Source organism: Dermacentor variabilis, chromosome 3 (assembly GCF_050947875.1).
Source record: "Dermacentor variabilis isolate Ectoservices chromosome 3, ASM5094787v1, whole genome shotgun sequence".
NCBI lineage: Eukaryota > Metazoa > Arthropoda > Arachnida > Ixodida > Ixodidae > Dermacentor > Dermacentor variabilis.
The window spans coordinates 121,684,068-121,699,168 of record NC_134570.1 but is presented as its reverse complement, the minus strand read 5'-3'; the positions used below and the strand labels follow the sequence as shown (position 1 = coordinate 121,699,168).

At 45.6% G+C, this 15,101-nt stretch overlaps 1 protein-coding gene across 6 annotated transcripts in view; it reads right to left on the bottom strand.

Annotated features, from left to right (window-relative positions):
- Positions 1 to 11,210, bottom strand: part of LOC142576242 (uncharacterized) — a 67,624-nt gene extending 56,414 nt beyond the window's left edge. Inside the window, exons 1-5 of one of the 6 annotated variants that reach the window (XM_075686276.1) lie at positions 10,716 to 11,210; positions 10,319 to 10,346; positions 5,205 to 5,306; positions 3,366 to 3,653; positions 617 to 863 (exon numbers count right to left, since the gene is read on the bottom strand). In XM_075686276.1, the coding sequence (XP_075542391.1) occupies positions 617 to 863; positions 3,366 to 3,653; positions 5,205 to 5,306; positions 10,319 to 10,339 (658 nt within the window). In that variant the 5' untranslated portion in view covers positions 10,340 to 10,346; positions 10,716 to 11,210. The other 5 variants (XM_075686279.1, XM_075686280.1, XM_075686281.1 and 2 more) reach the window with 5 other exon arrangements.
- Positions 11,211 to 15,101: the final 3,891 nt, after the last annotated feature.

Genomic DNA, 15,101 nt, shown 5'->3' with positions numbered 1-15,101 from the left:
CGGAGAAACACAAGTTTCAATGATGCTCCAGAGTGCAGGTGACCGTCTGAGCAGCAACAAACAAAATGTAACAATGCAAGCACTGGGCTCACACCAACAATCATCCGGCACCAACAGACCACGAACATTGCATTTCCGCAAGACAGCCCTTGCCACAATCTGTGATGGTACATGAGGCTGCTCTGCAAAGTCGAAGGTGGCCTCATTGCCGGTCTTTTATTTTAGGTAATTTCTTGTCTCACCTTATCTCTGCTTCCAGTAATCTGTTATTTCAGTGCTAAAGTCTAACAATCCAGATCTGCTTAACATTCACCTCAAGTACCCATTTATGGATTCAAGCTGCAAGCATGTGCCTGCAGTGCAAGCATATCAGCTACGCAGTAAAGAAAACCATTAAGAATAATGCTTCAACACATCACAGTTTGAGGTAAGGAAGAACTGAGCTGAGGCACTACTAGAATCAACAGTCAAGAACGACCTACACTGGAAGTGCTTGTGAATTTCTGTCCTTGCAAGACCTATGTCCAGTTGTGTCGTAGTCATAACAATTTTCTTTCCTTTATTATTTAGGCCCCAAGACTTCCATCCTATCCACCCAAACAGAGAGGGCACTCACCGACCAGGGACAGCAGGCGCCCCTTCAACTGGGCATCCAGGCGCGCAATCATGTGCTCTACGGCGTTGCGTATCTCATGGACACGCAGGTCCTTGGCCTGTCGCACAGCCTCCACGGAGCGTTCCACCTGTGCCACCAGCCCCAGCAGGTGGACCAGACGGCGCCGCAGGGCTCCCACCTGCTCCCGCACGGCCGCCACCTGCTGTGCGTGCACCTCCTCCAGGGGCTTGAACACATGCCCACAGTGCTGCACCAGGGCGACACAGAGGTCTCTGCAGCAGCTTGCAGCCCGAGGGAATCGCAGAAAGCCAAAAAATCCACTGCTCGAAGCGCACAACAAGGGGGGAGGCCAGCTGGCTGGAATAATGAAGGTTCATACTTTCTCACGCTCCTATGCTTGCCATGGAAGCAAGGAGAGCAGACGCCTTCTTCCTCTCTTTTTGTGTGGGGAGCCAGAGAGCTTCGCCCACAGTGGTGCAACCATCTTACAAACTGGCCACAAACTTAGAGCAACACGTGCCCCCACGCCCATTGGATTGAGCAAAAAATGAGGCAGGGCTGTCGAAACCGGCTGACGCAGCCGGTTTCGGCAGACGTGTGTTGCTGACCGGCTGACGGTGAATGCCGGAGAGCAGAAGAGTGCAAGCTACAACAAAAGAAGGACCCGAGGTAAACGTCTTGTTCCTGTCCTTTGTCACGCCCCACCCCTTGTTTTCCAAATAACCCCAGCAGACGTCTCTGTCGTAACTAGCCTGCCCCAAGCAAATCCACTGGTAGCAATAAACATTGTTGTGCTGGTCAATCAACAGTGTGTCGTGTTTCTGCTTGCACTGATACCGTCGAAGCTCTGCCATGCAAGGGGAACAATAGGGAGTTGGCCATCAAGCCTATGCCTTACATATGAGAGCGGCTCGAAAGAGCCTCTTCCGTCTGGGCAAAAGCCACGACCATTTTAACATTGGCGTCAAAATCGTTTGGTGCCCTATATAGAATCCTGAGATGTCTGTGTAGTTCTGTAGGTCACTAATGGTTCCGTAGGATCTAACGATTCCAAATAATAAAACCAACTGTTAGAAAGTGCTCGCCCTTGTGTACCTTTCTTCGCCCCGTTTGTGTAGTGCAGCAAAGTTTCACGATGCTTCTCCAAGTTTGAGCGTTTGGAGAATCACCAATAAACATACTTTGTTTTTATTACTGACACTGTGTTGTCATGTCCTGCCTTTTTTTTAACGAAAGTTGCAGCAAGTATAGTGGCATGGGACTGTGCATTTGCATAGAAACTAGCAAATTAAGTCTAGACTTTAAACCATGCAATGTCTGATCATGCTCATAACACCACACCATAAATGGCATGCGCATGTGTGCGTTTAGCTACTGATCCAACCTAAAACCACTCTTTAAGCCTGTATAATTTTCTAAATTCATTTTTCTACTCACGGGCCTGAAGGCAGTTACAGAGGGGACACAAATGCAAAGTGTAACTCAAACTAAACATAAGGAAACAAAGCACAAGATAATGAAATGTAATAAAGTTGTAAGCTCACTGCAGCAGAATAGCAACATTTCAAAACATTTCCTTTCACAGCACAGCAGTAATCTAAATGAAAGCCTGCTACAGCAGGCTTTCGTTTAGATTACCGCTGCAATTACCGAACAGTTCAAAGGCACCTAGTATTCTTTGCTACACTAGTTATGTATTGAAAAGCGTAGCGTGGCTGCAATCTTCTCGCAACGTAGTAATTTTTCAAAGTTATTCGGTATCAGCATCCCTCCGTTTATCCAAATCACACAAAAAAAGCTAGAGCTCTGCCTGGATGCATACAACCACTTCGCTAGTAACAAGTGAACTATAAGGATCTTGCGAACATCTTGTATGATGGCTGCACACACTTGCCTTCCCATTCTGTGACAACACCATTACTAATTTTGCTGTGTGGTTATAAAACAGTAGCATGCACGAAAAAGTGTATAATCTCTTGAGAGAGAAGGTGCGCAGCACCAGTGCCAGTGTTGAAGTAGCTGCAACTTACGGTACATTCGACAGGTTCCCTCTGACTAAGTTCACAGCAGTGCAGAACCTCTCAACAAGGGAGCCCTAGAAACCCCGGTCAAGCTGAATGTTCAGCTGCTCCCGGAGAAATCAGAGAAGCAAAGTGACTGGAATTCTGACTGAAATCAGCTGTGCTCCCAGCTTGAACATGAGAGTGTCTCAAAGCATTTTGAGCTGGAGTACAATGCTCGGTAACAGGCAAATGCAAAGCACGTCACCAGAGAGCTCGAAATCAACCAATTGAATGTGCCATTAGTAAAACTTATTGGCATGCTTTTACTCTCATTTTCATAATGATAAACCTACTTGCATGCTAAGGTGCTCCCCTCATTTGCACGACTTCCTCTAAACACACATCTTTTGAGCCAGAGACAAGTGGAACCTGACAGTGCCCACACTCTTAAGCAAAATTGCACACTTTGGGTCGTATCTTGCCACACAACAATAATCGTCATCTGTGTTGTCCGCATTTCCTTTCTTTAACGCTGCAAGCCCGGTACTTCCAAGTCATGAACGGCATGCGCGTTGTCAGCATCACAGAGCGTTCTCGACAGGAAATTAGCAAGCGCAGTGTTTTCAAGAAAGGAAACACAAGCAGGACAGATGACGATTATTGTTGTGTGGAAAATATAGACCCAAAAGGGTGTACATTTGTTTAAGAAAGCAGGGCGGAGTGAAAACCCAGAGCTCGTGCCTTACCGTTCCACCCCAGAGGGCACATTGGTGGCAGATGCAGAGGCGGCAGTTCCAGCAGTAGACGCTGAGCTTCTCGCCCTTGTGGTGTTGACAGCGCTCCTGATCACGCGGCTCGGGGGAACCGGGCTTGGCAGCCTCTCCAGTGGTTGTGGCTGTGGCTGCAGCCGAGCTCAGTTGCAGTGTGTCCAACTGCTGAGTGACCTCCTCCACCCAGCGACAGTTGACCAGCTCGTGTAGGTGCAGGGAGGCACGGCAGTGTGGGCACTGAGACCGCTGTTCCGTCAGCCAGCGCTGCAGCCGTCGAGTGTCTCGTTTTACCCTTCTGAACCACTCAAATTCTTGAACCGGAATTTGAACAGAATATTTCTATTAAACCTGGAAGTAATTCATATTTGAAATGTCAAGTATTTTCACACTTATACTAATGGCGTTTTTCATCCCATGGCTCCATGTAGGCTGTGAGAAAAATGGTTGCAGTGACTTGGGAACACTGTCTTGTATGTTCAAGTCGCATTCTACACTGAGTGTTGCAGCAACAAAATTAATCACCATCACACCGCCTCCTCTCAAACACCGAGCAGCGCAGACAGCGAAAGAGAGATAGGAAATGCACAGAAAGTAACACTGACAGTGGTGCCATGTGAGCTCCTGTCCAGCATGCTGGCTCAGCCACAGCTGCGCAGCAGAAGTAACCACCAATTTCGCTCGATTTCCCTGACCTTCTACTAGGAATAAAAGTGCGCTAAATAAGTCTGTGCCTTCACTAGGCATGTAATAGCATTCAGGTGTAAGATAAACAGTAGTCAGGTGTTTTGCTACTACTTTCCTGCCATTCATTTAACTACTCAATTGAGCACTGTACAGATTAGGTTAATAACTTTAAAAAGGGTTGAGCTTCATTTAAACCAATTATGCAGCAGCTATTATTGCTGAACATCCTTGTAGCGCGTATGACGGGGAATGACAATCAAATGAGCCCAACTGAACATTGCCATAGTCATTTTCGTCATCTCTCAGAAACAGAAACCACGGCCATTGATTGCCAACGCGAGCCTGCACTTCTATTGCTGTTATACTTCACTGTGCATCTTGAGCAGCAATTCTGCAGCCACATTTTCCAACATATATTTTTTCCATTATTCTTGACCTTTGTCATAGCGCAAGTGCTTATATGCTGGTGGCTTCATCACGAACTTAACATAATGTACTCTAAGGTAAAAAACAGCTGCAAAATACAGTTCCCGAGTAAAGCAAATCATATCTGCAAAAATCTGCAAGGTGGAAGAATTTTCACAAAATAAAATACTGCTTTCCAACTCAGTAGAGCCACAAAGAATGTTTTTTAGTTAAGAGCACTTCACAGTTTAATAAAAATTCATCCTAATCAAGGAACTGTACTCAAGACTAAGATCTTCTCGAGGCAGTCTCTCAACCATATGAGCTAACCAGAAGAATGACGGACTGCACAGCAAGGTCACATTAATCAACAACTGGAAGCACAGGGACAGTGAATAAGGCCCTTAAATCAGTACTGCAGAAATGTGGAAATCTTTCACCATACCAATTTTGCCACTCTGATACGGGCATATGCCAAAACAGTCCAAATAAGAGAAAATAATTTGAAGAGCGTGACATCACACTGACATACTGGCACAGATTTCAGCATCACAAAAAGAAAGTTTGGCCTACATTAACTCCGATAACAATAAACTCTTGCATCAAACGAATAAAAATGAAGCTTTGAAACAATACTTTACCAGACTTAACCGATCTTATGTTGCTCATTCGTGTCCCTTTAATAAATCACAAGATAATGAACCAAGCAAATCACTTGCGACTCACTCGAATGCAGGCGTAGCAGCAAAGCTTGGAGCAATGGGGGCACAGATGAGCATCCCGCAGTCGCTCCATGCAAATGAAGCAGCGGAACACCTCTGCCAGGCTCTGCAGACAACCACATGGCCACACTACAGGACAGCCGCACGTGGTTGAGGAACGCAAAGCTCTGCACGGCTGGTTTATCACAGGCTTATCAACCTTTTAATGACAGCACATATAAATACTAAAAAAGTTTGCTCATTTTCTGTCTAAATGTGCAAAATACATAGAGAATAAGCATAATTAAGGGAAAAAATATATATTTTGCGCAAACTTTAGTAGCCATAAGGGGGAACCCCCAGGCAGAAAACTGAAAGAGGGCTTCACATTAATCCACCTATGGCTTTATTTGAAATTTGTACAGAGCGCTCTTGTCATTTGTGAACCATAGGGGTTCATTTCATTTGCTTTACACCATGCGTGTGGCATCACTGCAGCCAGAGATCTTGCATTGGTCTGCCTCCTCCGACCATACTTTCAAAAGAAAGCGAGTCAAGTACCGATCTACCACCTCTTCCCGTGTTCCTGCTCTAAACCAACAAACGATGCATGCTGCCCGTTATTCAGTGTTGGCCAAGGACATTAGCCAGAAACTTTGTACTCAATAAAGTCAGTAAGAAAATTTTTTTCTTCTTTTTCTGGTGCAAACATTCACCAATAAAGGGTTAACATATTCAGAAGCATCAGCACGATCCAGATGTAAACAATTGAGTGCCTGCCCACATTTTTGTTCATCAACGTATCATACACCGACCTAACATGAGGCACTGCGGTGTATGCGGTGTGCCAAGCAAAGTGCCTTGGAATGCAAGGTGAAAAGATGAAGACAAAAAGTGCACGTGCGGATGTGATTCCACTGTGTGACAAAAGACGACGACATCAAAGAGTGGCAAGCACGAGGACACAGGGCACAAATAATGAAAATAAAGTAAAAATGATCCAATCACGAAAGCCCACAGAGCTCCCAAGAACCAATCAGAATCACTGGTAAACCTGGAGCTCCGAAAGTCACCGTCCTTCCACCGAATTCTCGTGACATCCTCCTACAGCAAAGGCAGGAGAGGAGACGTTTTGGACATCCTCACTCCGATTTAAACAGCGAACAGGAGAGGGACTGGCGTCGTATCCAGACGAATACATACCCCAACCTGCACCACCTACACAGAATACACCTCACGAGGTTCTCTGACGAGTGCCCGTGGTGCACAGACACACCCACACTAAAACACATCACATGGGAGTGCCCCAGGAGGCCTCCGCACATAGACAGTCCCATATTACACCAACATCCACTAATGAGGAATCGGCAGTGGGAGGCATGGCTTGCGGACGAGGGTCGGGAGAGCCAGTTGGCTCTTCTGGACCAAGCCCAGCGAGCCGCTCGTGCCAGTGGGGCCCTGGAATAGGGGCTCCAACCATCGTGCCTTATTTTATTTCCATTGAATAAAGTTTTACTCTCTCTCTCCGAAAGTCACCAATACAAAAAGGACACAAGGGCGAGAGCAGAAGAATAGCAAGGCGTGTTGGCAGAAAGAGGAGGAGTCCCAGGAAGTGACGCAGGGAGAAGGTCAGCCACTGGACCAAGAGTCGAAGAAGGGCAATCAGATTCCAGACACTAGCCACCGGGGCTTCAGCCTACCGGGGTAATCTGTCAACCCACTTGTGTGCTTTGCAACTTCACCAGGCTGCGGACTTTTACCCGAGGCCTTCGAACACCTGTGCCATTAGGCAGAGTGTGAGCAGTTGGGCTACGGGCCCGAGTTGGCGTACAGCTGCCCGGCCAGAACGTCCCGGTCTCCTGCCACTTCCACATGCAAGTTCCACTGAGGGGCCTGCATCCCCTTTGGTAAGCTGGAACTGCCGTGCTCCAACCATCAACTCGCTGCTCCGCCACATCACTGGCCTTGGTGAGAACAGTGCCGCTTATCTTATCGTCTCGCACACCGCCTGTCAACGTCGAACTGTTGTTGCGTTGACCCTACCAGGTGCTTGCGCTTGTGTTATGCCATGCCTCTACTTAGTGTGTTAGTGCTATTTTAATCCGAGTTGAAGATTGTGTCTTGCTGTCAATATTTCAATAAGTGCTTATATGGTACATTCTTTCATCCAGGTTATATCAAATTTTGTGTCTGTTTTCCTAAAACAAACGGCTCTGTCCTTGATTGGGTGTACTGGGGTTCTGCCTCAGGGACCCGTTTGAAACCTCTGAAAAAGAACCTGCCTCACAGGCACATAGCCATAAGCCTCTAGGCTAAGAAAGATTACTGTTGCGCACAATCCAAGATGATGACAAAACAAATTAATATTGTTTCCTACCATCTACAACCAGCAGCAACTACAGAAAGTTCACTCTCACAACGCAGCCAAATGAACAAGCAGAGATGCACGTGAAACTGAAGAGTGATGCTTGGTCTACTATTGTCGCAGGATAAACTAGCAAAGAGAAGACACAAACAGATAAACAGTATGGTGACATTGTTGCAATAGCCAGTTCACTGCACAGAGCCCACACAAATGTACACATGTCGACATTCTACTTCTCCCCTTTTCAACAATTTACGCTTGGTGGTCGCAGCTTCAGAAGTAAGTATTGTGTTAAAGTTGAACTGAGCAAATTAGGTTATCAGATTTCTCTGCAAGTGAAGCTGCTTAGAGATTACTGCTTGAGTTCCTGTGACGTCAAGGGAAAAACCAAGGTGCATTCATACTTCCCTTTATGGAAGCAACAGGGGACAAATTAACATTGGTAATGCCTCCAGCAAACGTCCATCACTTTGCAAACTCGAAGACCACCTGTCATAAATGCAAAGTTATGGTACCAAAGGCCTCAGTAGCTGACGCAAGTCCATTCTCCTGAAATTGCAGAGATGGCTTCCGTCTCTGGAACGAAAGGCCCCTCCCAACATTCCCAGGAGGAGCTGCATGTCGCCACAAGACCCAGCAGAGTCACATTGCTGCTACACAAGGTATTCCTCTTAAGAGTGTGGTACACAGGTTGACTACTCTTGCAGTAACACAAATGTTTTCAGTCTAGAGCCCTTTCTATGGAATGACTAGTTCATATATTACCAGTGGAACTTATGGTTGTAACTTTACGTTAAATCACACATTATCTATACGCATTTGTGTTTTCAGTGTGCAACATATTGTGTTTCGGTAGCGATCACAAGTGGTGCGCTGTGGCTGCTGGTCCCAAGAATGTTCAGCTCCGCTTGTTGGGCAGTAAATAGAGCCAAATCCGCAACGCCTTCCACACAACAATGGTGTCACATCTTGTGACATTGAAATATGCAAGTTACTATTACATGAAAGTACATGATGCATACTTATACGTTTCTTTCATATGTGAAGACATGCAATTTTTTTGGTCGCGAATGCAGCCTATGAGAGAGGTCTTTCTCACTTTCTTAGAATTGCTTGCTATGTAAAAAACGGAAAATAGCCAAAGCCAGCACCTTACTGACAGCTCACTGTGCATTGGGATTTCCTTAAGCAGACCCCTATTATCACACACGTCCTTCAAATCCAATCACTAAGAAAGCACTAAAAACCGAAAAGTAAATTACAAACAATATACAATACTATTTAAATTAAATATTGTAAATATTAGTCTTGCTGATACACAGTGGATGCTGTGCAACTGGTCATGCCTCAGCTCAGAGCAGCCAACTCGAGAGCAGCAAGCGTTTCCGAAACTTAATGCTAATGCAAACGTAGCCCTTGTAGCGCACTTCTGTTGGCAGGTAATGCAGGCCCAATATGTAAGGCACAGGCACAAGCTTCTGAGCTGCTTACTGATGATGAGACAAAGGCTAGGTAGAGGATAAATAATCATGTGCTGTAAAACGTTCCTTTTTTTTTTTTTCAGAGTTCTTTCCTGGACCTGGTAGCACAATGGGGGCATCACACCATTTGTTACATGCACAATTGTGACCGCTGTCCCTTCCTGTTTACAACTGCAGGAAACAATGGGTGGTGTAATGTATCTTGGCTATATATTTGCTCACTCACAGAAACTCGAAGAGGAATGAACTGCGTCTTGTTGCAACATATGCTGCGTTTTTCATTCAAAACCCAGTATAGCATAAGTACTCAGCTTAGCAGCGGAGGGTTGCCATGTTCACTATCCACATGGTGGTTCCCTCACATATTTCAAGGAGGCCTTGTGTGTTATGCCATTCAGAATCCCTCTTTTGCTTCTCTCTGGTGAGCCTTAAGATTAATGTGTCTGGTGCTACAGGTAAAGCAGCCCACAGCTTCTTCCCCCTTCGGGAGCTCGCATGCCGTTATTGAAGAGAGTGAGTTGTCATGTAGGCACCCAAGGGCATAAAGTAAAAGGTGCAAGCTGACAGGGTGTTTAATGACAATGATAAGAATACAGCTTAAAAGGAGGCAAGAGTGTCTTGTGCCGTCGTGGGTGTACACCAACCATAAATTGTAAAGAAAAAAAAAATCTAGAGGATGTCACAGGGGCACTGCATGCAGGTAACACAACTTTCAGCACTTTAATATTGAACCCAATAATGAAAGCTGAGCAGCCACTGCCGTATGTGCAGCTCGATCATGTCTCCACAAATCCTGCAGCACCCACTATAAGGCCCTTCTTATGTCCAAACGTAAGAACGCTGCATATTTGGCTCTTTCTTTGACAGTATAATGCTCAGACATAGGTGGAAAGCAAACGCAAAAGTGAGCATGCTTTCCTTCTTCAGCTGCATTTGAGGGCAAATATTGCAAGCTAGACCATGCTCCATGATTAGGTATACAGTTCTCTAATGGTTGCAGTAGCCAAACTGGTGCATACGACGAGTGAAAACACGTACTCGACGTCGCCAAAGTTGCGGCCGGGAAGGAATTCATCTGTGGAGAAGTAACTCCGGCGCAACGTTTTCAAACATAGCGTACTGTTACGTTAACAATGCAAAAAAAAAAAAAACGAATATTTCCAATGTGCGCACGTACCCGTGCTTAAAGTCACGTTTGCTGGCTAGCGTTAGACTAAAATGACAGTTGTTATAGATGCCACCATGAAGAAATGCGTAAATGGAAATTCAAAACAATACAAAAATTTAACTTACCTCCACACCATGATCCTCCATCGTTCACCTGTGAGAGAAAACAGCATACGTAAATTTACAAGTAACATGCGGGAAGAAACATGAGAGAAGGTGTACACCTGTCATATTGAGCGTCCTGCTGATTATCCAAGTTATGATCGACCCAGTGGTACAATGCGTTTGAGAGCAACGGCTGAGTGCTTGCAACGAGCGCATGCGATGTGATTGGCCAGCTTAATTTAAGCGAACTGTACGAGCGCAAACATCCACCTGCAAACGAATAAGCCAGGCGCAAGACGGAAATTCTCGCAGTGCGGCAAACGTTCTCTCTGCAGGTTTGGTATACTGTCACTTCCTACATTTTGACCCCAGATCTGTGTGAAAAAGGAAACGACCCGCAACGAAAGTCGAAACTCACCACTTGTCTGGATACAATTACCTAACGTCAGGAAGTACGCAAGCGCAAGCGGTCAGCAGCATGTCACAGGAAATTACAGCTGTTCTCAGCGACGGGACGTCATGGAAAACAGCAAAGCGGAGGCGCAGCTCGTGCATAGGGATGGCTCGAGCAGCTAATCCATAGGTGGAGGAGGATGCAGGCAATGCGGGGGAGACGGTGAACAGGGATTTGGAGCCAGCTGCTCTCACCAGATGTCGTAGCTGAAATGACTACAACGCAGCACTGGCCGCGTACAAGTGAAGGCCCGTGTTTAAAGTGTGGTTTAACTGAGAACACCTATGATACGGCTAGCTGTGCCTCCATTCCCACATCTACTGCTCGATTCTACGAGTACAGTCGTGCTTGTTTGCAGGGCTCTTGTTCGGTAGCTGTTCAGCAAGGTGATGTCGACAGCGGTGTGACGCGCTTTTTGCTTTTACTCGCTAGACTTCTCTTGTTGGTAAGAGAGAGTGCTAGAAAGAGAAAGAGAAGCGTGCGGTTATTTAAGGAAATGCAGAAAGGCGAGGCACACGGCTAATTTGCTACGCGGTGTACACCGCGGAAAGAGGGCAAGGTCGTTGTAAGAAAAAGCCAGTTACCGTGTTTGCCCTATCCGTCTTTCGTGTCTCATTTTTTTTTTTTTCACGCTGCTCCCCTATAATATAGTCGACTGCACAATTCAGAATAATGCTGTGTGGCAAAGGGTGTGACAATGATGTTTTCGTGAACAGTGCTAGCGGCGTCGCAGATGTGGCATTGCGATCAGCATTTTCTATGTTGGTCAGCTCCAGCTTCCCAGTATTTACCACATCAATGAAACGAATAGTGATGGTGCAGCCTCCGCACATATTCATTATTTTCACGGCGATCCCGTGGGCGCTACCATGTTTGGTCACGTGGTGACGCGTCCATTGCTTGCCTCAGCTGTCTCCGTTGCCTCTGTGTTTACAAAGTGTATATATGACGCTAGTGGGGCTCTGCAAACCTCTGTTTCCGCGGATATCGTAGACGGTGACTGGGTGGATGACACGCGAAGCTTTGGCTATAGCTTCAAAGGATATATGTAAGCGCTTTCGGAGCTCATTGCACTTTGTCAAAACGGTGCGAGCAGCTATCCTAACTGTCTGCTTAAGTATTGAATCAATATCAGTGTTTAGCTTTTAGCTCTTCATTCTTTATTTAGCAAATACATTTAAGTGGCTTATCGCATTTCTGACTCTGTAAACTTCCCTGATCGGTCACTACCTGATTGTTTATTTTCTGCCTGATCACTCGCGGGTGTGCTCAGTTGTGATAGATTTGTTCTTGCTGGGCACAGTATTTGTAACGCAGATATTCTTTATGTTGTAATAGCTTGTAGCAAATACGTATTGTTGCTAGTCACTCGCTTAAGGTCTGGACTGTTACGAAACATTTAGCTTCGAACATTAGTGTTCTCGCAATGTAGTCGCGGTCATCCATGCTTTGGCGCATTGAATTAAGTGTGCACCCGTTCACTTATTCTTGATATTGTTATGGGAATGTTGGGGTATAGACAGACTGTATTTACAATGTATATACAAGCAGAGTCAATGGGGTTAAGATGGCTGACTAGTAACAACATGCAGCAGCCAGTATCCCGCAATCTTCTTCTTCCTCTCTCTTCTTTTATCATTCTGTAAAAATATGTTGGTGATTGCGTGGGCGTAAGTTTACGTCTGAATCAGGGTGGATGTGCGTACTTAACGTGCGAGAAACTTGCTAATGGCGAGAAGCGGTGCTACTCCCTTTGTCACCGTATAACGAGCGGTACTCATGCGTGCAGACGTGCCGGGATTGAAGTTCTTTGCTTGGAGGTCAGCGCTACAAATATGGCACATGAGATGACTTTTTTTATCCTTGAGGGATGCCGTGCATGGCAAAGAACCGCCAACACCGGCCGTCCTTATGTAGCACTAGTTCGTCAACTTGAACACATAGACTCTTTCCATTCCTTAATATGCCAGTCACAATTTTTGCAGCCAACTACTATACACATCTTCACTCCTTTTACAGCATGAATGGAGCACAGTGCATTAGCGAAAACCCAGTTGCATTTCCAACAGCTGATTGCACAGAAGCAGGGCAGAAGAGGCAATAGTTTCGTATTCGTGAGTTTCGCTGAGGCAACATGCGGCGCGCCGACGAAAGCGCCATCTCGTTTCTTTAGACGAAACTTCTTCGTGAAAATGGTCATTATAGTTATACCGTGCCTAGCCCAGTACGGAACACAGCGTGGGCCATGCTGCTGCCTACCCTCTCCACCTATTGCGATGCCCTCCCCAACAAGGCACACCCTTCGGCACCTTCTGAATTTCATCTGGCCACACGTCTCCACGGGTTCAGGGCACAAATTTTAACTGCCGATACACTATCATCATCATCATCAGTCTACATTTATGTCCACTTCACGCAGGGCAAAGGCCTCACCGAATGATCGCCTGCCAATTAACTTTTTCTTTCACCAGCTGACCCTGTCTTACGAAGTCCCAAAAGCTCATGCAGTACATTTAAAAAGTTCATTTCCCAAACATTTAGCTACATTGATGTGGTCCACCTTCAAGATACCCTCCACTAGTTCCATTTCTCCCATTGCTGGAAGCACCCTTGGATGTCTTCTTCCGTGATGCGTTTCCTTTTGCATTGTTGTCACATCCCCAAACTGGTGGGTGGCAAACTGGGTCGCAAAGTGGTGTTGCCCCAGAGCACCAGTTTGCATTTGGGGAACATGAAGTTGCAGGGGGCTAAATCCAGCGAGTAGGGACCAAGGTGTACCAGCACAGTTATGGAATTGCATGCCAAAAACTTGCACACCATCATCAAAGAGTGCGCAGGGCCATAATCGAAGTGCAAATCCAGCACGCCTCTTTTGACATATTTGGTTGCATGTGGTGCACACAATCTTTCAGGCACTTCAGGACCTTGTCGTAGAAAGCTGAATTGACAGTTTGACTTTCAGGTACAAACTCGTGGTGTGCAATTTCATGACAGTAAAAAAATGCTATCAACATGACCGATTTCTGCTTTGTTCTTCCGCACCTATTCCAACCTTGGCTCATCTTTCTTATTCCAGTCCTCGCTCTGCGACTTCAGCTCAATGTCATATTTGTAAATCCAAGTTTCATCACCGGTGGCAATGTTTTGCTAGAATTTGTCATGGTTGTCTTAAGGTTTCCAACCAATTTAACGTCCTTTTCATCACATCTTTTGCTCAGGAGTAAGCATGCAGTTTCGGCACTATCTTTGCACAAACCGTTTTCATATCCAAATTTTCCGTAAAGATTTGGTGAACAGATGATTTTCCCAAAACAAGTGCTTCTGATATTCTAACAGTCATTTGGCAGTCACTAAGCACAAGGGAACACACACGATCAATGCTTTCATCTTGGCACAAGGTGGAGGGCACTCCGATCTTTCATCATTGTTGCCTTCCCAAAAACACTGGACCCACTTGAACACAGTTCTTAACATTAGGGAACCATTTACAACATTTGTTAAATTCCTGCATCATTCCTGCCAAATCTCACAATTTTATATTGACCCTTTGCTCCATCTATTCATCAATCTCCATTTTGACAAAGACTGAAAATGGGTTGCACAAGAAGTTCACGCAAAAAATTCTGCCTTGTCATAACAACAGTGTGGCTCTTACTAACGGTCAACCGGGTCGTCCTTGCGAACGGAGAGTGAGAAACCAGGACCACTACACCCTCTCCCACTTTCCTGCTGACTGAATGCACTGACTTTTGGGAGAGACCTCATATGCTAGCAAATTTCCTAATTTTATCACACCACCATAATTCTCTGTTGCCCTCAACTGTACTTCCCTTCTCTTGACACCCATTCTGCAACTATAATGGTGCGCTGGTTATCTGCCCTACGCATTACATGGCCTGCCCAGCTCCACTTTTTTGTCTACTAATGTCAACTAGAATATCGGCTAGCCCTGTTTGCTCACTGATCCACACTGCTGTCTTCCAGTCTCTTGGGGTTACGTTTAATATTATTCGTTCCATCACTCATTCTGCAGTCCTCAACTACCAATGCATGCTGCTTCATATCACCAGCGAGAGGCTGTCTCATGCAGATAACTACATAACTTCTGAAAGTGTGCGAGGAGGAAAACCCATATGATAGCTCAAAATTTTCTACCACCAGACGTCGTCAACATCAAATTTTGCAGAGCTATGAACACAACTGAGATACAGACTGAAATACAGTTATGCATCTTTGTTTGATGTTCTGCACAATAATTCATGAAGTTTACAATGTTCAACTGCAGCGATACCTGATGCAGAGCCAAGATAAAAATGAACACGACCAACAATTCTGAAAACAAAGTCAATC